At 42.4% G+C, this 23,610-nt stretch overlaps 1 protein-coding gene across 7 annotated transcripts in view; it reads left to right on the forward strand.

The window, feature by feature from the left end:
* The window catches only part of MSRB3 (methionine sulfoxide reductase B3), an 85,410-nt gene extending 65,182 nt beyond the window's left edge, over positions 1–20,228 (forward strand). For 6 of the 7 annotated variants that reach the window (XM_075745938.1, XM_075745898.1, XM_075745887.1 and 3 more), the window contains 2 exons: positions 14,387–14,484; positions 19,265–20,228. In XM_075745938.1, coding sequence (XP_075602053.1) covers positions 14,387–14,484; positions 19,265–19,429 — 263 coding nt within the window. In that variant the 3' untranslated portion in view covers positions 19,430–20,228. Of the gene's footprint in view, positions 1–4,565; positions 5,221–14,386; positions 14,485–19,264 lie in introns of those variants that run through there. The other variant, XM_075745914.1, reaches the window with a different exon arrangement.
* Positions 20,229–23,610: the final 3,382 nt, after the last annotated feature.

A 23,610-nucleotide genomic window follows, 5' to 3' on the forward strand; every position in this document is an offset into this window, starting at 1 on the left:
TAGAACAGAAGCCTCCCGTGCATCTCCCATGAGACCTCCTGACCTGCTGGTCAGGAGGGTTGAGTGGGTCTTTGGTGAAATGGAGACATCCCTATGAAAACGTTTGCTTCCAGGAAGTAAGCATTTCATGTTTCTTGTGTTTAAAAACCTGTTTTTACAGAAGATTTCCTACTGAGCCCTTGTCAAAATTTTCTATTTTCCCTTCTCTGGTGAAAGTCTCTATAAGACTTTCCATACATAATGAACCGCAAACTCATCTTTCAAACCTAAAGAAAATCTCTGTACAAGTCCTTCCAAAATCTAGTCTAACCAAGGCCAGAGTTCCTTGACTTCATGCTCCCAAGCACACGCTGCCTGAGAGGAAGCTCAGACACCCAGTTCACTGCCTCTTCGAGTGAAAAAGAAAAGAAAAAAATATTTCCTGTAGCATAAGGAAAAACTAATGAAAAGAAGAAATAAAGTGGAAAGGATGAAAACAAGAAGTTGGATACATAGGGTGTAAAAAGCATTAAATCCAATTAAAATCTAGTTAAAATGTCTACCTGCAGCTACTTTCTGACTTTGCTATTCTTGCTTACTGTCAGTTGGTGCGGACTATGTTTCTGCTGGTTAACTTCTGTTTTGTTAACAATTCTTCTTCCAGTCAAGCCTGACCTACCTCTGTCTCCCCACTTGCTTCATCCCAGGGCTGTCTTGGCAGAAGTTTTAGTAGTAAGCAACCAAATAAGCAATTGTGTGTATGAGGTGTGAATCGACTTTGCCTCCGTAAGTTTAGAATACCTTGCAAACTCATTCGGTGCTATTTATGCAAGGTTTCAGCAGAGTTTACTTTTCAAGTAAATATTAAAGTGAAATGAGGTACAGTGCTGTCTTTGAATGCAGGGCATTATTTTACACCTCGTTAGGTCTATTTTTCCTACTAATACAGCAGTGGCAATTGGACGAGTAAAAGAGGGATGGGATGAACAAAAGCAGTGTTCCTTTCCTGAGTGTGCTAAATCCGTTCTGTATATGTGGCATTAAAAAAAAAATACCCCAAACCACATGGCAGAAGTGGTTCCTCCCAAGGAAAGCCTGCACTACAGCAGTTTGCACAAGCTCGTGCATCTATTTAATGTTTCAGACCCTCCTTTCCCTTGACATTGGAAGGATCATTTGTCTGTGTGCAGCTAATTTGCTGGTTTACTCAGGTCTCCTCAAGGAAATATGCAAAATAATATCATTGTGGTTGGATTTTTTTCTGCTTTTGAAAATTTGAAGTTTTTATAAATGTTGAAAACAACTTGATCTTGTTACTTATCAATGCCTTTTAAAATCTCTTTTAAGTAACATCTCTTACCCTTGTTTTGGGCCCCACTGGTCCCAGCACAAGTTTATGTTGCACCAGTTATCATTGGGGAAGTGTCCAGAGCATCTGTCTGAGATGTCCTGTGAGAATGAATTGTGTAGGGGAGGAAACTTATCCTTACTCACAGCTCCACACAAGCCGCTGACCTCTTGTCCAGAAGATTTAAGAGTATTACAGTAACTGAGAGTATCAAGATTCCTTTTTTTAGGGGTATCATATAGCGAAAATGGTTCAACTGGTATCTCCCATCACTACCTGCATCGCCTCTCTGGCATCAGCTAAGTGTGAGTAAACCAGCACAAGAAGAGAGCCACGAAATCTGAGTTGTTTCACACAAAAATGTGCACAGCTTTCACGGATGCATCAATACTGTTGTAGATTTAGTGATACTCAATTTTGACCTAATAATGGCAATGCTATGGCTTTTGAATGCTCCTTTTTTATCCTGTAGAAGAAATTTTGCAGTGCTGCCCCTTCATACCCTGTTTTTCTTGCCTGCAAGAGTAAGATTTAGCTGCTGATACAGGATTCTAAAAGGCTTGGGGGTAACGGAGTGAATTAAACATTCCTCTTCCAGCTGCTGCTGTTCACAACACTTCTGACAGTTAAAATACATCACACATTCTCTTGTCTGTTTAATATAAACAATTAGTATTTTAAGTGGAGTCCAGAATCAACCCCAAATAGGAGGATCCAGACAGGCAGTTCAGATAGGAAACTAAGCAGTGTCCTAAATTTATATAAAAGTAGGTTGCAGTCAGTTCAATCTATGCCTCACATACTGTGTACTGCAGCACATTAGACTGCCAGTGGCTTTCATTTTTCATCTCAAAATTCTTCTAGCACAACTTCTTATCTGCAAATTTTAATCTGAAACAGGCATCCAAGATGCAACACTACACCCCCAAAAAATCATAATTATTTTTATTTTCATATAATGATTTTTTTGTATAATGAAACATTTTAATTAACCTAAGACCAGTTTTGGAGGAAACCTTGTTTAAAAGAGAGTTTTTCCATTTTTTTTCCATTCTGGAATGAAGACATTTGAAATCACAACACTCACTGAAACAAACAAAAAACCTGCCTTCTCTATAAATTTACTTCTTTCAAGCTGAAGTAAACCTGAAGTAACATAAGAGCTTTAATGCAAACAATTTTAGTATAGAAGCAACATTGTGAGAATAGTAGCAATCTTTGTAGTTTTAGGAATTCTAACATGATTTCTGCAAAGTGCAATTTGCTAAAATTTATTTCCTAAATGAGAGAATTTGTAATAAAAAGGTTATAAACTGAAAAAGCTCCTTGCTCCTTATAAAAGGCATCCAAGCCGCAATACTACACATATGTAAACGCCTTCTTTTCTGAGTCCAGACGATGCCTGGCTCTGTAATGTAGAGGAGATGATAGCATTCTGTATAATACTGCTTCACATACCTGGTCTTGAAACTCTCTGTACCTAAAGTCAAGGCCCTTGTGGATGTGGGGATCTCTCTGGAAACCTGACAACTTTTCCACATCAAAAGCTAAGCATGTGCCCCAATGTGAAGTTGGACCAGGACTAGCTGCACTTCATTTAGGACTGAACCCTCTCTCTAGCTACCAGCATGGGTAAAATACCTAATAGAAGCATTTAGCCTCACTTCTGCATGCCAGGGAGGAAGCTAAATTTTAGGTTATAAACTTTACATCAAGGATTGTCTTTCCCTGTATTCCTTTGCAAGGATTAGTGGCTTGATTGTACTGGGGCCTGTAAGGTCTACAACAGTGCAAATAATGAATCATAAATAAACAACTTCCCAACTTTGTGAAAGGAAGCCAGGCAATTAATTTCTTTTAAATTGAGACTTCATCTAAAATTAAATAGTCCCCTCAGACCCACACGGGCAGCTTCTGCAGCCGTCAACTTGGTTTGCACCTTTAAAGAAAAAAAGGAGCAGGGCACAGGGAGTAAAAATGAAAACAGCTTCAGGTTGTTCAATTTCCTGTTTGTTTAAATTTGTCCTTCCTGACATGCAGATTCATCACACTCCTAGTGACTACTTCATTAGACTAGTTCAGTTAGGTATTCAGAGGGATTTTTATCTTCTGACTCATAAAATTCTTGTATTCCCCTAATAATTTCCTGTGTCTGACTGGAATTTTATGTCTTTGTAGTTTTAGCTGGGCTCCTTGAAGAAGTTGCTTTGTAAATGCCTCTGCTTTTGAGGCCTCCAAATAGCATCTGAGGAGCCAGCTCAAAGCCCGATTCCTGCTTTTCAGGAAAACTGATCTGCGCCAGGACTTCACCTCTTAAAATTTTAATCGGCTGTTTTTCTTCATCTTTTTAAACTCTTCCTTTCCCAACAGCATTTCCCCTTGCTGCCCATGCCCTTGCCAAGTGTCCACTTCAGAATATTTTTGTCCAATTCCAAAAATGCAGCCCGGTGGGTCAGAGCACAGCCTGCCAAGCCTGTCCCATCAGGTTTTCATCACTCCCTTGCTATAAAGCAGAGAGCTAAGGTTACGAGTATATTGGACCATTTAGCAGTTGATGAGAAATGCTTTGTAGATCCCTTCCCTGTCTTTTTTTAGTCCTTTCCGAGGAGGGTGAGAGCCAGGTTAGGCTGGAGCCCTGGTGTACGCTTCTTTGAAGGGTTCAGTGAATTGAAGGTGATGCTTTTTGACATGTGAGCTCCAGAAATGTATCGAGTGATTGTAGTCCCAACTCGCCTACCTTCACAAGAGCTGCGTCTGCCTTCGTTTCCTTCTCCGTGCCAAATGACGGCTGGAGCTCCCAGATAGGTGCCCTGAAACACAGCTTTAAAATATCCGGCAAGTGTATTTATTTGTAAGGTTACTTTCCCCGAGTATATTTGCTTATAAAATCAGCAGGTGGAGACAAGAACAAGGCTATGCGCTGCCGCCGCTCCCGCCCGCGCCACCGGGCCCTCCCGGACTCCCCCCATCCTGAGGCGGCAGCCGGCCTGAGGAAGTCCCGGCCGGGCCTGGGGCCGGCGCCTCCCCGCGCCCCTGTCCGCCGGGGACGGGCTTTCCCCGCGGGCCGGGCTGCTCCGTGCGGCCGCAGCTCCTCGCCCCCCCCCTCGACCCTCGGCGCAAATAGCCCTTCCGGAGGGAGCGGGAAAGAGGAATGGCTGGGACGTTACACATCCTTTTCTTCCTCAAACGCCGTGGCCTGCGGGCACTTCCATTCTCTTCCTCTCCCTCTTCCCTCCAGGGTTTTCATCGGAGAGATTCCCGCTTTCGATGTCGAGAGGCTCGGAGTAGCCGGCATGCCCAACAGTGGGCCTGCAGGCCGGGCTTGCTGTGCGAGGGCAGCGGCCTTGCTGCCCCTGGGGGACGGCCTGTGCCCCAGCAGTGGAGTCGGGACGTCTGCTCCACCAGAGCTCTGCGACATCCCAGTGGCACAGGGGAGAATGCCCAGGGAAACACAAATACGAAGCAGCCCTCAGTGTTACAGAAGAGAGTATCCAACGAGCATCCGTAGCTGACAATGTGAATTGCAGCTATGGCTGGCCCAGTACTGTGGGAGGCACTGTGCAACAGAGACAAGTCCTTATGAGTGCGGAGAGTTTTTCCTTGGGATATTTAAATGCATCTAGTAGAGGACTGCATGCCCACTCCTAGCATCTTGCCTGTCTCCAGTTTTCTCCTGCACATTGGCCCATTTCCTTTTGCTGATTGTCTCTAAATCTTATTTCTCCTCTTGCTTGTTGCATCAGGTTTCTTTTCCAAGCCAATTACTCCTTTTTACGTATTTCGTATAGCGTAAAAGAAAACAAGACCCTGAAGTGAGTTGGATGTTTATAAGCCATATTATTTGTCTGCAAAAACATGTAGCGAGTATAATTGACTTCCACTGTGACCATTTGTACTGTGCCTAATTACAAATGCTTTTAGCTTAGGTTGAAAATTACTTCCATGTCTTGAGAACTTTGTGTACGGTACATTCGTTTTGTTTAAATTATTTATTCAACTAAAAAAATATAATAGAAGTCTAATCCAGAAGAAAAAGAAGAAATGGAAGATGTGGTCATGTAAGGAATAGCACAGGCACGGGAGCGAATAAGAGACCTTTGGTGAGCTGATGTGTGCAGCAGCCATGTTGGTGCTTGCTCAGTCTTTGGGTGATCCCAGAGGCAAGCTGGGCTTCCCCCCAGCAGAACATTAAAGGAGAACAGCTTCTCGTGAGATTGTTTTTAAGCAGTTTGCTGTTTCTTTCCTTGGACTGGGTCACTGGCTACACAGTATGGCTCTGAAAAGTTTTCCTTTGAAATCTTTCATGAAAGAAAATGTAGGGTTTTGCAGAAAGGACACGCTTTGCTTTAGAAACTGTAACAGAAAGCAAAACAGAAGGTGAACATTATAATCTGAAATATGAACTTTTCCATTTCAGTAGTTTTAAGTTTTCAGAAGTTTTCAAAGCACAGCTGAAGTTGTCCACAGAAACTTAAAGGAGTGTGTGGGAGTGTGTGTGCACATGTATATTGTTTTTGTCAGGCTTTTCTGTAAAGAAAGGTCTTTATTTTCTAGTCAGCATTATTACCTACCTCCTTTTGTTTGCATAAGAGGTTGTTAAAAACCTTCCCCCAAACCAACACTAACTCCAAACAACCTAACCCTGCAAATCACTCCTTTTTTCTTCTGTTAAGATTTTCTGCAGTGCCTATAGCTTTTGTATCCTTTTGTGTATGACTGTGCGGAGTTCAACTGTGTGTTGTAGAGACAAAGTCTTAAGCAGAGGGCACTGTAAAGCTGCCCTGGGCACCAGGTCCAGGGTGGCAGAAGTGCCTTGGAAGTCTTTGCATGAGGCTGCAGTGAGTAGCTTCTGCACTTCCCAGGTGAAGGAGGGCTTCACGGCAAGGTTCCTCGCTGGGCTTGATGAGCCTGTAGCTCATAACGAGTGATCCTGCACTGGGATGAAAATGCTGCTCTGGAAATGTATCTATTTTAAGGACTAGCTTAGTCGATAAGCTGAAATACTAGGCAAAGAGGAGGGTTTTGCTCTCCGCCACTTCATGGTGGCATCAAAAGGATCCCCATCCTGCTTTCCTGCAGAGTCTTGTCCTGTGGCCACATGGCCCTTACAGCAGCCCTGGTGGTTTGTGGCTCTGTCTTCACCCTGCTGTTCAGTACTCCGTTCTGTCAGCCTTGGGCAGACATTGCCATCTGCTAACTGCCCCAGTCTTGGCCCAGATGCTGACAAAAGCTTTCCTTGATGGCCAAGAAAATTATGTTCCTTCTTAGTTATTTGTGACCAAGTTCCCTCACTAAGACATCTCATTGAATATCTAAAGTAAACAGAAGAAAGGAGGCCTTTGTCTTTTTTTTGTTTTAATCAGTGTAATAACTCTTTCCCTTGTTTCAGAACTTTACAACTGCAGTGAGAGCCTGTTTGTCCAGCTGTAATGAGGAGGGTGCTTGTCTGCTAGAGCACTCAGTGCTGGAGGCACTGTAGAAGTAGGCTCAGTGGAAGGAATATATCTGCAAAAGGAAGACAGTACAGGCTGCTTTTGTATTTATTTATTTATTTTTGAGTTAAAAGTAATTCTGTCAGAATTCTACCTCTATAGTTTCAGTTTTAGTGTGTGAGCGAGTTCTGGGTGTTCTTTAGAAACTTTATTTCCCAGACATGTATAACAATACTACAGGAAAATATTTCCACAGGTTTAAAAACAAATTGTGGATGTTTATTACTTGAAACACCCCCATGACAAATTTTTCAAATATGTACTTCATCTGTGACTGCTGTTCATTTCAGTGCCGGATGGTGATTATTACAGGGTTGAATTTGCTGGTTTGGTTTTTTTGGGTTTTTTTTTTTACTTTCTTTGTGAACACGCTGCATTAGGATCCCAATTTTGTCAGATCACTTCCATCATAAGGCCTGCCAGCTCTACCGCTATTCTGATTTACTCATCCTATATGAAAGCTTCAGTTATTTTAGTGAATTGCACAGATAATTCATAGGTATACCAATTACAAGATATTTTGCAATATATGCATTTATTTTATCAATACTGCTTTTGGAAGGAAAACAAAAACATTTATTCGAAGTTGAACGCTTTGGACTGAGGTTACTAGGTCAACAGTAAATTCTAAAAACTATTTGAGACATTTCTTGATGGCATTTTAAAATTATAGCTTAAGGTTACACTGCTTCACATGATTCTGTTTGGCTCCTTTGATGCTGAAGATCTACAGCTGACTTATGTGTAAGATATATTTTTAAAAACATAGCCTTGATTTAAAGTAACGAGACACTGTTCAGATGAGGGGAGAAACCCATCCTTTGGGAGGAAGTGAATTAGGTTCAGTAGTTTTGTTGAACCTGAACCAAGAAAGAAACCATTAGTAACTCAATCTTTGTAAGAAGACTTGAGGAAGCTCCCAACTCTTGCCTACCTGTTGATTTTAGCAGCAGCCCAGACGTTGGAGACATCAGGAGTGTTTTAGAGGAAGGCTCTAAAACAGCCGGCTTGTATTTAGCTGTATTTGAGAGCACAGTGAAAGAACTAAGGAAGCAGCAAGGGCAATAGCAGTATTGTGATGCAGTTATTAATTGCTAAAGAGAGCAGACCCCTTGCTTTCATTGCTCAATAGACATCAGGGGCACTCTTGTTCTGAAAAGTTCAGATGTCAAATGAAATCGTGGATGTGAAGTTTCACATCTCCCTTAACAATCATTTTAAACAAATATAACCTGCTCCCACTAACAAAGAAATAAATCTGGATTGCATATGCTGTTTCATAGTAAGTTGTTTTGACGCTCAGAGTGCCATAGTGGAAGAAAACAAAAACAACCTTTATTTATGGCTTTCACTTTTTTATTTCCCAAGTGAGAAATGTAAAGAAAAAAACAGATGACGATTGTCTCATAAAAGCTGCTGTTAGACGTTCAATTGTTTTCTAAAATTCTCTTCCCACACTCTTCTGTCAGAGTGGTATTTGCCTGCTGCGGTAGCTCAACTTTGCTGTTACAGACAGGTAGTGTGTTAGAGATGAGCCCTCTCTTTACTTTTCCTTCCAAAATTAAGCTTCATTTTGTCTTTGTATCCCCCCCACAACCTAGCTACCACTCTGGTGCTCTGCATGGTCTGCTGAAAAACAGTACCATGTTGTCCTTGTATTGGGATGGTGCTGGCAAGGAACAACTGTTTTCTTTCACAGTGTTTGCTGGTGAACAAGAATGTTTCTGTGCCCGATTCTGTTTCTAGCTACATTTGGGTAAGTTTGATGAACCTTCACTGAAAGTTGTGTTACCTGATGGTAAAATATTTGTGTAAGAATATTTATTGTGCATTCATCATCATGGAGATATTATGAAAAAATAACCCAGGATGTTAGGCAAAAAAAAAGCCCTTTATCTCTACAGGCATTCTACATAATAGCAATATGTCACTTCGTAGTTCTACATTAAACTTGTATGTGAGAAGTTACAGCTGTGGATGCCTGTGTCTTTCAGATTCTGTTTCAATAAACCTGTGAGAAAGAAAAAAGCAAAGGCCCTTCAGCTTTACAGCAGTTTCAAAGCAGAAGCTTTATTACCTTTTTTTAATCCTATGCGCTTCATGTTTTTACACTGACATAGCTTCTCAGTGAAGATAAATGATGAGACTCTACCTTAAAAAGCCTTTGGGTTTTCATTAATCCGCATTAGGTTAAAAGGGACTCAGAATTCTAAAAATACAGCACATCAGAGAAACAAGGTATTTTTCAGGTCAAGGTCCTCTTTTCCATCTGGTGCCATTTGGTAGTTCTAACATCTTCCATCTCCCCCTACTTCTCCATCGGTAAATAACTCACTGATGTAGATGCTTGGAATAATTACAGCAAAGAATGATAAAATGCAGGTTGAACTTAATCTCTTTGGGATCTAAAATGAAAAACATAACTACAGACATCGCAGTTATTGAAAAACTGTGGAGGTCTCCAGTCGGCAGGTGTATGAAATGGGAATAATGTCAGAGCATTAGATGCTTTGGGATCGCAATTGTGCTGTTCAGGAAAATGTCAAAAGGAATATTAGTTCAGGAGAAGGGAAAAAATAGCCTAGCAGGGCTGATTTTCAAAAACAGCCTGCCGTTTTGCTTCTGCAAATAATTATAGACTCATATTTTAATGGTTAGATGCCTAAGTGCTTGCATCCATTTATTAGGAAGTTGGAGATCTAACTACAACAAAATGTGTGCAAACTTGCAAAGCTGGAAGGAGGTTTGAGATGTTTCTAAAACTGATCAATCAGCAGCTGGACTGCTTTCCAGAAGTTTATGGGAACAAAATATCTGTCTTTATTTGTCAGCATTGCCCCAAGAAAGAGTCCTGGAGTAGCCCACGAGATAAGGTGCTTTACAGTTTCGTGGGTTAATGTGAAAGAGACAGTTTGCTCCTGCTGGGGTTTCATATCTCTACCAGGAATGCACAAAGGGGGCTGGGCTGTAGGCCCACTGTTCGCTGTTGTTGCCTTACTCAGGCATTGCAACTGCTTTGGCATCTCAGTGTAAGGAGAAGACAAACCGTTGGGTTTGTCAGCTGCCTGGGACTGCTGTGTGCTGGTTGCCTGTGTTGTCACGATACCCACCTCATGCCAGCTGGTGGTATAGGTGCCCACCTTAGGCAGCTCCTTGGTAATGTGGATGGACTCAATAGGTACCTAGAATAGGAGGTCTGAAAGTGAGAAAGAAGATGCCTCTTCTGAATGATTTAAAACCCTGTGCCCAGGGCTGCAAAAGCAGCATCAAGCGTACGTTACCAGAGCCAACATCTCTCTTCCTCCCTGTTCTTCACTGTTGCTGCCCAGGGCAGTACCAGGCCATCTCTGCTCTGAAGAAAGCGTTATCTGACAAAGAGGCATGAACCACTGTCTCCTCTTTGCCAGAATAGGGACCGTTAGGAAAAACAAAAGATTCAGTTTCGGTGAAGGGGTGTGGGATGAATTTTAGAAAGGCTGTGCAGCTTTTACGAAATACTTGGGGGATGTCCCAGAATGAGGAAGAACGGGACATGACTCAGTATGTGTGACACCCAGCAGCATAAGATCCTTTCTATTACTCATGCAGGATGGAGTGGAAAAGATCCGTCAGTAATGTTCAGTTTACACATGGTTTTCACTTAAGTACTTGAAGAAGAAAGTTTCAGTGCTTTATTTAGTGTATTTCAGATCCAAGAAAGGATACTTGCTGTATATCTGAAAAACTATTCATGTCCGTGGCTGGCTTATTAACGTACCAGAAACCAGCCCTTAGGACATAGCAGCCTGACTCCCATGTAAAGGGTTGTCAGAGTGAGCACAAACACGACAGACTCTTATTTTAAAGCCCTTTTATATTGCCAGTGTGATGCAAAGTGATTGCAAAAATAAGAATGGGACCATTTTAAATGTCTGTTATGTGATAAAAATTGCTGACCATTACTGTGTCATACTCTCCCTCAAACTAAATTTTACATTCAAGGATAAATGTATTCACAAATCTTAGCTGCTGTTTACACACACATAAAAAGTGAACATGTCATTTGAAGTTGTTCACTCAGCTGGGAGACTCCCCCCACCCCCATCTTGTCCTCCGCAATTACCCTTTGCCCCTTTCCTCCAGCAGCTATTTCTTCCTAGCTGTTATGTTTTATGATGGTAAAACATCCTTCAAAAGACACGCTCATGCTTCCCATCAGATGTGGTGAGCCAGACCTGACAGAAAGCCATCGCCCAGGAAGAGTTGAGTCTCAGCACTAGTGTTTGCGAAGGGTCTCCTCCAGCGCTTGGTCTCTGCAGTGCAAAGGATTACTGTTTCTCTCTCTCAGCTCAGCAGAAGAGATCCAAAATGGGCTTCTTCTCCCCCAATTCCTGCAGAAGCATGCCCTTTCCAGGCCAGATAGCCTTCAAAGGCAGACTGAAGCTTTAATGCACGGCGAACAAGAGTCTCAAATGTAGAGCGAGTCAGCCATTTTGCAGCCTTAGAGGAGGGCAGGAGTGGAGGAGCAGCAGCCAGTGAGACCGCTGGAGAGGTAGTCTTGCAAAGTGGAGGCCACTACTGGGTCATTCACCACTTACAAAGACAGATCATATGAAGAGCCCACAGAGGTCTGGTGGACTTTCTGCATCACTGGGAGTTGCCTGGTGTGCAGGCAGGCAGACTGCTTCTGCAGCTTGTTCCTGGCAACTTTTGAAGTAGAGAAAATGGCCAGAGAAGGCTTAGCAGATTGTCAAATGGATTTGCCACTTCAGCTCAGGAGAAAGGAAATGAGATAGCAGAGGGGGCTTGATTTTCCTTGTGAGTTTGGCTCATCAACTCAATGAGCAGTTGCCTTGTCTTCCTCTGAAGGTCAGCAGAGTGACAGTGTGTCTCACTGTGCCCTTCAGCACCTTTTTTGTTGCAGGGTTTTCTCAGTTTTTAGTCAACCCTCATGGACCTACTGGTTCGTCACAGTAATGCTGCTGTGTGGCCTGCCATGTCACTCAAGAAGAGGTGGAGTGACTGAAAGTTAAAAGTCCACAGTGTGGAGGCACAGCCGATTTCCTAGTCCCTGTCTTGGGGACCATATGTGGCAGTGGTGGAGCCTTTGGAACATGTGTCACGTGTAGCATGAACTGACAGCCTAAACTGAAGTCACTCCAGTTGGGTACAAAGGCTACTTTAGGAGGAGCTTGCCTGTTTATATAGGATTCAGATGACTTCATTTTTTAAAAGTGCATGGAGTGCATCCAAAGCAAATAATTTCTCTGTGGTGAATGGGAAGACCAAAAGGAAAAGTCTGGAGAAAGGAGGATGGATGGTCTTCCTTTAATGTCAAAGCTGACATAAACACGTCTCCTCCAAACCCTTCTCACAAGATAATTTTCTCAGCAAGACACAGATTGCTTCAATCTCTGTGTAGCAGCCTTTGAAGCTTCCCCCTTATTGCTGTTATGGAGGAGGAAGGATTGTCTTTGAGACTTTCTGCAGCACTGAAGTGTTCCTCCTCCAAAAGCTTTCACACAACCAGATACTTGGTTGCTCCAAACAGCTCCCTCTTTGGAACTTCTCTGCCATCACACAAGGACAAACTGATATGTCTGTAAAATTATTAAATTAAAAGAACTAAAAAGGCTTCATTGAAAATATTCTGATCAGCTCTGTGTAAGACCTCAGTTTTTGTTAGACAGAGGTCCAGCTAAGAAGATGATGAATGGTGTTGGAAAGGAGCCGCCAATTAGGAGACATCAATTTTTCTGTCAACAGGATAACCCCTTTTGCAAAACTTGTCAAATGTTTATTCCTTTTCTGTTTGTGAAGGTATTTGTTTGGCAGGGATATTTTGCATGAGGGGAAGAATTTATAAATTGTTTTTTTACAGTTGTCATTGCTGCGCTGGTTTGAGTTCCTGTCTTGTGGGATATTTTCCCCGTTCAGAGTTCTTGCTCCTCAGTCTGCTGTCTGTAACTCTTCCATTTGCAATACTTTTGGGGAAAAAAATGACTCTACTTCTGCAGTGAGTTCTGGGGTGGAAACACTTGTGATGGTAGTGGGCACCTTGGGAGCATAGGACTCGGGGCTTGCAATGCCTTCAGGTTGCAGGCTTAGGAATGCTACTATATGGGTTTTCCCAAAAAGAAGGTAGATGCCTTACTGAGCATTTCTTTCTTAAAAATTTATGCCTCTTATGCTTGCATCCTTATAAGTATTCTTCCATATTTAATGGTTTAAGATACAGTTGAAGACATTCGGATTTTTTCCCAGTTTACACACTTCCTTTAGCGTATTCAGAAAACTTGATAGCTTCCACACCTCCTTTTACTGTATAGGACATTTTACTCGCTTTACTTATGGGAAGCTGTATACATCCTTTATTCACAGCTGCTGCTGTGTTTCTTAATAGCTTATTGCAAGTCATTTTATGAAATCATCAGTAGCAAATGCTTAACAGATACTAGAAGAAGAAACAAGGAAGTTCTCTATACATGGACATATGTGTGATACACAGAGAGCAAGAGCTCCCTGTGCATGTTATATTTGGCAAGAGACTGAATGAGAAGGACAGATAGCCGGTGGGATTTCAGATGGGCACTGGTAGATGTTGACATGACCTTAAAGCCTATCAGGTTCTTATGTGGGAACCCAGCTTCAGGAAATGGAGTGTATGATGACAGGTTTTTGAGGGGTGGCTGAAAAGTTACAGCTGTGTAATGGGTATCTACTGGGACACTGTGTTGTGGAGAGTGGGAGACTTGGCATGGAATAAAGGAAGAAGGTCATTATTGAGCTGATAAGTGGCCATTACTGGTAGATCAGGTATACACCTCATCATCATCTGGTGTCAGGTCATGCTGCTCAGTGCTCAGCTAGCAGCTATGTTGAACATACGTGTTAATGGGTGCGATTGTTTTGTCCCGGATGCAGACCACATGCAGACCATCTACTAGTGTCTAATATAGGCATAGCTATGTCTCCACCTGTCCATGGCTGATCTGAAGCACTCATTACTGTTTTGAAACTAGGCACAGTAGTAGTCATCTCGCTGCCTCTGATGTGTGATGGGTCAGCGTCTGAGCACATCCTCCTGGGTGTGACCATGCCTTGGTGAAGGCAAAGGTTAAGGCAGGTTTTGGGGCTCTAAATTGCAGCTTAACAACTCTTTTTTAAAGTGCTTTTATACTGCAAAGGAAAACCACTTGTGTTCCATGAAGTCTCGCTGTTTGTCTTCAGGGTGGGATTTGTGGTTTTTTAAACTGATGGGGAGGCTGAATCTGGCTTACCTGAGCAACCAACTTCATGCGTGAGCTAAGCTGCTACCACTGCTTGCGGTAGGATGCAGGAGTCTCTGTTGAGATGGCAGATGGGCAGCTAGTGGCAGCTTAGTCCTTGCCTGTAAACAACTTTGTATTTAGGGGGGAAGTTTTCCAAAGTACCTAAGTGATTTAGGATCAAAAATCTCCATTTCAGTTATTTCCAGGCTCTGGAGCAAGATAAACATTTTTCAAAGTGTGATTCTGTCTTGCTTTTTACAATGCCATCTGCCACAAAGATGCCCTCTTTTCTTACTTACCTTGTTCCTCTTTTCCAGGTTGGCCTTCCTTCTATGATGTGATCAGTCCCGATGCAATTACTTTCAATGATGATTTCTCCTATGGGATGCATCGAATTGAAATATCCTGCAGTCAGGTTAGTTTATAGCACACACAGACTATTCTGATGGCAAAGGCTGTAAAAATCATTACAGCGTGCTGTACTTTCCCTAAGATTTGCAAACCTTTCAGTTCCATTAAATAGTAATCATTGTGAGAGAGCACAATGGGTCGTAGGTATAACAGCTGGGTGGAACAAGCTGAAGGCACAAAGGGCTCGTTGGAATGCATGTTGTTGTCTTGTGTGAGATTTAACAGAGCAGATGTAAATGGTTGGACTCATTGCTGAGTCTACAAAAATTGTCTTCCTGACGAGGGTCCCTTCAAAGGAGCTCCTGAGCCTGAGCCTGGCCGACTGACTCCGCACGTGAGCAGTTGAGAGGGAAGCCGAAAGCAGCGGAGCGACAGTCTGTGTGCTGATTCCATCACTGTGCATTACTGTGCAGCCGTGCTAACTCATTCCCAACACTCATTCCCAGCGCAGTCCTAATGGCTGCCTCAAACAATCCATCTGCCATAATAATGAAGTCCGTAGTCATTCAAAACATGCCTGAATTTTCCGTTATCTGTCTTGTTCTACTTTCTGTCATCCTTTGTGCTGTCCTCCTCTCTGTGAAGGGAATGGCATAATCATTACCTAGCAAAGGGGGAAGCTGCTGCTTTGGCGTTTCGCAGACATACCCGGCAGCTTGCAGTCCTCGAGCTCCATGTGCTCAAACTTCTCCTGAGAGAAGCACCAGGTTCATTTGGGCCATGAGAATTTGCTGTTCTCCTTCCAAACAGTATTGGTGGAGGGATAACTGATTTCCTCCCTGATGATATGCATCCTTACTAGTCAGTCAGTCCTCATATATAAATGCTCAGAGTGAGTTAAGAAGCTTGCTAAAAAGAGGCAAGATTGTCTTTATGGAGAATCCATTAACTTCAGTCTGGGTAGAGGGTTTGGCCCAACATGTTAATGGCCAAATCAGCATATCTGCTAGTATGTCGTGTGTACTTCATCATGTGTATTTCATAATTCTGTAGTTATTATATTGATGATATGCTTTAGAAGATCCATTTAACACTTTTTGGGATTGTCCATTTCTCTAAATTTCCTAGCGAGATAGCAATGGGACTGCAGATTGGGAATCTCGTACTTCACCAGTGATTGCTGGCATAATCAAAAATGCAACCTGTTCTCTTCAGCTCTGCATAGTAGGCCTGACTACTGCTAAAATCAGTGTGCTGCCAACCTGCTGAGCCTGTATCTGCTGACACCCTTCATGAGACGGCCAGAACTCCTGGTTTCACCTGAGAGAAGCCCAAGGCAGCCTGTGGTCACGCCAAGGAATCTGGGAATGTCGTTTACCTGTTGCCAAACAAAATAGCGTTAGCAGACCTGAGACCAGCAGTATTAGCAGCAGTCACATGCAGACACCATAAAATTAAAGCAAACCCAAAACCTGAATTTAAAGCACTAAGAAAAAAACCACGACCAAGGTTACTCTATAATCCAATGGCAACTTCCTATCAGCTACTCCAACTTCTCAGTGCAATAACCCCACCAATGATCAAGTCATGCAGGAAAATAGCTTGAGGAGTGGTGAGCATCTTTGCAGCCACAGTTAATACCGCCGCATTGTGTATCCATAACAAAACCATTTCCTCCCCTCCTCAGAGCCCTAGGAATGTGAATTGTACATGCAGCTGCAAAAAAACGTAGTTTTACTGCAGCCTGGAAAGCAGTGGGATTGATATGGCAGGCCTTGGTAGAACTGGAGGGAAATACCCTCTCCCACACCCAAAACCTTATTAATTTTTTGCAGATGAAAAAGTAGTTGATTTTTCTTTAAAAGTCTTTCCACCTGTCTGAGAGAATAAAAAAAAATCCTTTAATGTTCTCCATTATAGAAAGCAATCAGTGGGGGAAAATTGCTGTAATATTAATCAAAGACATCCATGGGATTATCCTAGAAATAATTTTACAGTTTTTTGGAAACACATCACACTGGGTGTATTTAAAAGGTCAATGATTAGTGACAGGTAGAAGTTAATTACAGATGCATTTGAGGAATACTGTAAAACTGGTTGCATCTCTCTATTTTGGTTTTTTTTCTCTCTTTCCTGCTCAAGAGTCCCTTCCCCTGAGGTCTCCCTAGCTGTTATTTGTACCCGTACAAATCAATAAAATTCTGTAGTCACAGAAGGGCTGTTTGCACATTGATAGCTCACACTCGGCTACAGCAGCTGACAGCAAGCTGCTTTCCATGCTTCCCAGCAGCATATTAGAACCAGGAGGCTTGGGAGATCCAAGCATACTGACAGGTAGCAGTGACCCCCCTTTCCTGCTCCCAAACACATACTTCAGATGCTTTACTCTAACCGTTTCACTGTCCCAGTGCATTCTGCCCAATATATTTATGTGCAAGGCCGCAACAGATGATTGTTTCTCTTTGGGAGGCATTGCAGACATGTATATATGCCCTAGAAAAATGGTCGGCACCTATTATGTGTGGGGAGGACAGTAAAATCAATTCATCCTTTGTACTCTCAGCTGAGGGACAGGTTTCTTATGCTGTGATATAAAGGATTGAATTACGTTTCTTTTCAGGGCAGATGAGTTATAGAGTCCTCTACAGAGAGAATCGCCACATAAATTTTTGGTGAGGGCTAATCTCAAAAGGTAACAAATTTTGCAGTAATCCAATCCTGGTGTGATTCTGCCATCGCAAGAAGGTGTAATGAGACTACCTTGGACTCTTGCACAGCTTCTCAGGTTTTGTGAGGAAAACTTTTTTGATAGATTGTCTTCATAGTCTGTGTGTTTGTGAGTATATTACTCCTGCAGACTGTTTCTCTCTATGGTTTCTCTTGTTCTGTTTCTGTCCAGTGGAGAGGGAATGATTTATCTTTGGGTAAATGTTAACCTGGAAAAGATCTGTTTAATACTTGCAGCCAGGAGGTTTTGAAACATTCTTAGTTGAGATGAGATGATTTAATTAGGATGCTGGGCATTTAGAAAAATATTCTCTCTGTGACACTAAGGTTTTTTAGATTTTTTTTTTCCCCAAGGTGTGGAAAAGCTTTATAATTGGGTGAAACGCCTCATTGTGAGAGACCCCACTCTGAGAAACATCTCAGGTTTTCTGCCCAAACTGCCTAAAAAAGTCCTTCAGTCTAAAGTAAAATGAAATAAAATAAGTAATGGGGAATGGAGGAAAGGATGGCAAGACAGCAATCTTTTAGGAACAAGACTTGAAGCTTTGTCTTCTCTGGTTCCCATGCAACTTCCCTTTGCCTTTTCCTATTTGCCATGTTTTGTCTTCCTTACAAAGCCAGGCAGCTGTTACTTAACCCAAAGTCATCCATGCCTTTTCCCATTGCCTCTGGGAGCTCATCCTGCTGACACCATGGGCTAGAAGTGCCCTCGTTTGTTATTGGAGTCCTTGCTGGGCTGCTGGGCCGTTTTGGTGGCACGTCTCCGGGAGCCGGGAGCCTGCCCTGGGACGTGGCTGCGCAGGTGGGACCGACGGGCAGGAGCACTGAGGCTTCACATGCCTACCTGCCCTGCTCCCAGAGTCCGTGAGGATTATTGTTTCAGCTGTCATTAAATGAGAAGAGTTTCTGTCCCTCCTAGCTGGTGTGAGAGCCTCTCCCAGCCTTTCAGTCTGTTGAGAGAGTTGAACCTGAAGGCAAGACATTACCTGCTTCTACAGACACCCTTCTTAATGGCGAATTAAAGGCCATAACAGCAGGACAGCATTAGCAACACATGAACTTCAGGGCAGAGAGGTGCCATCACTAACTCATTCACAGTTTGGAATAATCAGTATTGACTCTACGTATTTGAGATTTTATGAATTAATTAAATGTTAAGAATAATCTGCAGTCCTTAATTTTTGCTGTCTGACTGCGAGCCCACAAGGAGCTCTGTGATCTCAGTTACATCATTCCTGCTCTCACTGAGATCAGCTATTGACCTGAAAGACCAAGGCTCTTTGGTAAAGCAGCATGACTTTCCTGTTCAAGATAAATATTTCTCCAGTGCAAGGTTTTATTTTTTTATTTCTCATGGCAGCCTGTAAAAATGAACTTGTGGAATTCAAGTGACTAATTACATGTTCTTATTATCCAGATAAGTTGTCAGCCATAATATGCAGTGATAGTAATCCTAATTTTTGAATAAAGATCAATTGGATCAGCTTCTTCAAAATATTGTGCTCTTCTGTAAAGCAAGGGACTGTTTGTTTTCTCACAGACGGGAGCAATAGTGTTCACCCTGAATACCACTGCGAGTATCTGAGGCTGATTCATGTGAAACAAAAATGAGTACAAGGGCATACTCCAAACAATATCTTCACTGCTTTAGGTCCTTGCCGGGCTCACCAAGGGGTTTAGTGTTTTCTTACCAAGGGGCATAGCAGACGTCTGCAGTCTAAGGAGAGCCCGAGAGTTCAGGCTGCCCCTTTCTTACACAGCTATCCTTAGAGCAGTAAGTGAAACATGGGCAGGGCTGCCCTCACCACTGTGTTTTTAACTGCGCTCCTGCCATGAGATCATTACAGAGACAGACTGCTTCTCAGACGTAGTGGCTCAACCAAACCTACACAGTGACACAATGGGAAACACCCAGCAAATTTGGGCTTGAAGTCTTAGGCGCCCGTGGTATCTCAGAAGATCATCTTGTAAATAAATGTAGATTGTAAATCCCACTTGAAGGGGTGATGTAGGCACCAGTGTGCTTCCTTGGAAGCAGCTGCTAGTCATTGCTTAACACCATGGTGATGCCATCAAGCTGCACAGAAACAGTGATATTCTATTGTATTTTGTTTCAGTGTGGTGCTCACCTGGGGCATATTTTTGACGATGGACCTCGCCCAACTGGCAAACGGTACTGCACAAACTCTGCTTCGTTATCTTTCAAGCCAGCAGACAAGAACAACACTGGAGAAGGCAGCGGTAAAGCCAGTTCTGCCCAAACAGGCAAAGCTGAGCTGTAGGATGAAGCAAAGCCTGCAGAAAACTGTGCTGATACCACAGAGCTTACAAGGAATGTTTTCTAAGTTGCCTGCTCTCTTATAGCCTAAGAATGTTTAAATGTATGAAAGCATTTTGCACCTTCCTCCTTCTTCCTCATCTTTTTGGAACTGAGGCCGTGCCTGCTGGTGCATTTACTATATAATTGGATTGAAAAATGTGTTGACTGACTCCACAGGTTTTCTTTTCCTTTCTTTTCTTTGAGATTGCTTTGGGGAATCCTTAAATCGAGAGGCTTTGGCAGCATTAGTTATTAGTTTCTTCTTAGTGCTGTGTTACTCTAGGTTTGAACACCATTCCTTTTTGTGTGGGAGATGGGACTTGTGTTTATCTCCAGTCTATAGGAAACTTCTGGGCATAAGAAAATCCTGAATTCCCAGCACGACTCTGCTTTGTTCTGACTTGCGAGGCATGCAGCCTTTGGTCGTATGTATTCAGCCATGTCCCAGCATCAGCCGCACCCTGTGAAAACTTGTACTTATGGCTGTTCCTTCCCAGCTGAGAGAGATGGATGAGATGTAAAACCCATCCTTTGGCTAATTTACTGCCAAAATTTCAAGGGTGTGGTTGAAAGGATGTAAACATTGTCTCAGCGTCTATTTTTCCCCCTTGTTTGGTATTTAAATCAAGGTTTTAACTAGTAAGGCTCACTTTTGCAGGCTCCTAATGAGGCTTTGTCTTTTTGTGAGGCCTGTTCAGCAACTGTAACTCAAATCTGAATTAAAGTTGAAATCTGCAGGGGGTAATTATATGGACAAGTGCAGAGATAAACTTTGGAAGTGAAGTAGATGAGGGATGACACTAGGCTTTTTATCTTGTCGGTTGCTACAAGGATTCAGAAACACAACAGTTTCTGCTAAAAGGGAGTTTAGGAATGAATGCGGCAGAAAGAGGGAGACCCTCCTGAAGTATCCAGTTTTAAAGGTTAGCTGGTCTGGATGTGTACTGCCTACAAGGCCACAGCTTTTAATTTGTGCAGTTGCAGTGTAGTACATGAGTGAGGGGAGTGGTTTAAGAAATGAATTTGAAAAAAGCCTGTCAGAGCTCTAGAAATTTTCATGTAGCAAAAGGTGCTGTCCCAGAAGATGTTTTTCACAGCTGCTTTTAGATTTTGTTGAATAACAGTTTGTCTAGAATTGTGCATAATACTGTCCTTTAAGCTTTGCTACACAGTATTTGCTAACACCACTTTGCCTTTAAGCATTGAAAGACTTAATAAATATAGTATTTACTTTTATTAGCAAGCTTTGTGACTAACATATTCAGATCCAATTTTATTTCTAGTAGGAGCAAAACAACCACTGATATTCGTGGAAGCAGGACTGAGGTTTTTATGTCAGTGATAATAAACATATTATCTAAAGTACAAACATCCTTCAGTTAAAATATAGCTACTGTAACAGCATACAGAATGGTCAGAATTGCCTTTTCGAGGAACATAAGAAAGACATGAAAAAAACATCCAATACCTTAACATTAAATAGATGCAAATAAGGATGATAAATATTTAGAGCTAAAACACTAGGGCTCTCCTGTAGTGCGCGCCTACTCACATGAGTATTCCCCCAGATGTTGTGCAAGGAATTGCTCATCAGCCGCAGGAAAGGTTGTGCAGCCTGACCTTTGGTGTTTCAAGGCGGTCGAGTTTCTCCTAGTCCCATTGGTTTTTAGCAATTTCTTCTAGAAGGACTGCTTTTATCCCTTGCTTTTGTTTAAAGAAAAGTAGGTTTTCTCTACCACATTTTCTGACATAAACATAAAAAAGGCAGCATCTATAAAAATGTGGTACATAAATGTGGTTTAATTCCAGATTGCTGTTGGATTTAAGTGTTATCAAATTTCAGTATATTCCTGCCTTATGTTAAAGAAATATATTACTTAAACTTCAGTACGCGGTAATGTATGCTGTCCTACAGGAGATTTATTTTTGCAGGATATGGAGTGCAATGAAATGAGTCAATATGGTGAGGTGTATGTGATCTCTGGGACTTAGACCATTTAACATAGGAAACGCATTGTTCTCTCTTGTGCGCAAACTATACCACAGCGCAGTGCAAGGTAAGACAGATTTCCTTTTATTCCTCTTAGAAGATGCTAGTAAGGGCTAGAATTGAACCCTCCAAATTTGGTTCAGTCTGGTTATGATCAGAGGAAACTTGGGAGCTGAGCACAATGTATAGAATAATAGGAGAATGTTTCTGTATGTTTAAATTTTGCACTGTCTAGATGCTTATAAAAACTGAATGCAAACTGTGTAGAAATAACAAACTATATTTTATAATATCTCTATTGTTACTCAGATGTTTAAATAGCATACCTTAAAATATCATGTAAGTGACACATGTTATTTATATATACTATATATATATATAAAATTGCACATGTTTTTTATATATATATACGTACACACACATATATTATCTAAATATAATTTTAGCCTTCGGTACCTTTTTAATAACTAAAATCTTTCCTTAAGAGAGTTCAATACTTTTAAGAAATCAAATATACATTTTTCAAATTAAATTTGTTTTCATATATTTGTTGTACACAAATATAAAATAAATTTCTTTATAAATAATTCTGTTCTTATTTATGTGGTTTTATGGCAGGTTTTTGTGCCTCTAGCTGCAGCATGTCTTAGGGAACTGCTTGCACTTTGCTTTCCCTTAACTAACTGTGAATATTATATATCCAGCACTTTATCTCCAGCAGGTTTCTGGCAGGCACACAGCACTGCAGGGTACCAGGTGTCCTTGGACTTTGCTGCTTTTGGGAAAATATTGCAAACACCCAAGCCCAATAGAGAGGGGAAATGTTTAGAGAAGGGCTCAGCTTGTACCTTAGCAGAAGTGTTGGCTGCTTCCGAAAGATACGGTGTGGGATGTGGTGCGTCGCAGATGCTGTAGAAGCCTCGCAGTGCCTTGGCTCAGCCTGCAGTGGAGGAATTTGGCTGGAAAGTTGATTTCTGTCAGGGTTTCATCTCCAAGGATGCAGGTTTGGAATGCCCCACGGGCAGCAGGTTAATGCCGCTCAGTAGATCGGCTCTGCAGTGGGTTTTAAAAGATAAGTGCGAAGAAGGGGAAGAAGTTGCAGGCTCTTTTCAAACCAGCTTCTATGTTTATGTTCATGGGAATTGGAGAGTTACATCAAAATAAATTCACTGCTGCTTGTTCTCAAGTATTGCAGTGTCCTAGGACAGATGACACACTGAAGACTTTTTTTACAAGTTTAGTATAATCCCTGTTAGTCCAAAAGTTAATGCTTTGTAGCCCTCTGCCTCCCACCCGTCCACTGTAGTTCCTTCTCAGAACTATAATAGTTGGACATTTCCAAAATGAGGGACTAACTGGTACCCAGTAAGATGAGATGCAGCTGGACACCTCATGGCGGCTTTTCCCTGCGCTCCCAGCATAACCCGGCCAGTCCGTCAGCACCCAGAGGTGCTGAGCTAAGGCAGCTCTCCAGAGGTGTGCAGGCCTCTTGCCACTGCTGGCCTGGCAGCAGACATGAGGGACGGCTCTGCGCTCCAGTCCAGCTCCAGGCAGGCTGTCTTTTGCAGTGCATGGCATCCAGTTGTGCCTAAGACACGTGTACACCCCACCGCTTCAAATCTAGGGGAATTTCTAGTAAGAGACACTCTCCCTGCTGCTCCTGCCAGGGTGCCCTGGCCACAGAGCGGGAGAAGCTGTGACAGCAGAATCAGTGGCACAAGGCCAGTTAAATAACGGCTCTGTGATTCTCTTACCACTGTAGCTATCTGGCTTCCATATATTAAAGGCATCTTAATCATAAGCCTTTTTCACAAGGCATTTCAGCTCTCATACACTAAAAAACTACGGTGTGTGTATGTGAACTGGTTAAAACTGGGGCCTTACCACAGTGGCTACAGCGTGTATTCCCCATGTGGATGGTGGTAGGCTGACATCTGGATTTACGCAGCAAAGACATTACTCCAAGAAGGGAGAGGGAGCTGCTTGTGAAGTAATGCATTGGCCTCTTATTTGTACTCGCAAGTAAGCGGTGCCTGAAGGCTCTGCCATCTCTCAGGATAAAAGGCAAGATAACATGGAAGCGCACAACCTGCCTCCAACACAATGACCCATGGGATCAGACCTGCTTATGTACTAGCGTGCGATGTGAGACC

Source organism: Balearica regulorum, chromosome 1 (genome assembly GCF_011004875.1).
Source record: "Balearica regulorum gibbericeps isolate bBalReg1 chromosome 1, bBalReg1.pri, whole genome shotgun sequence".
In the NCBI taxonomy this organism is placed as follows: domain Eukaryota; kingdom Metazoa; phylum Chordata; class Aves; order Gruiformes; family Gruidae; genus Balearica; species Balearica regulorum.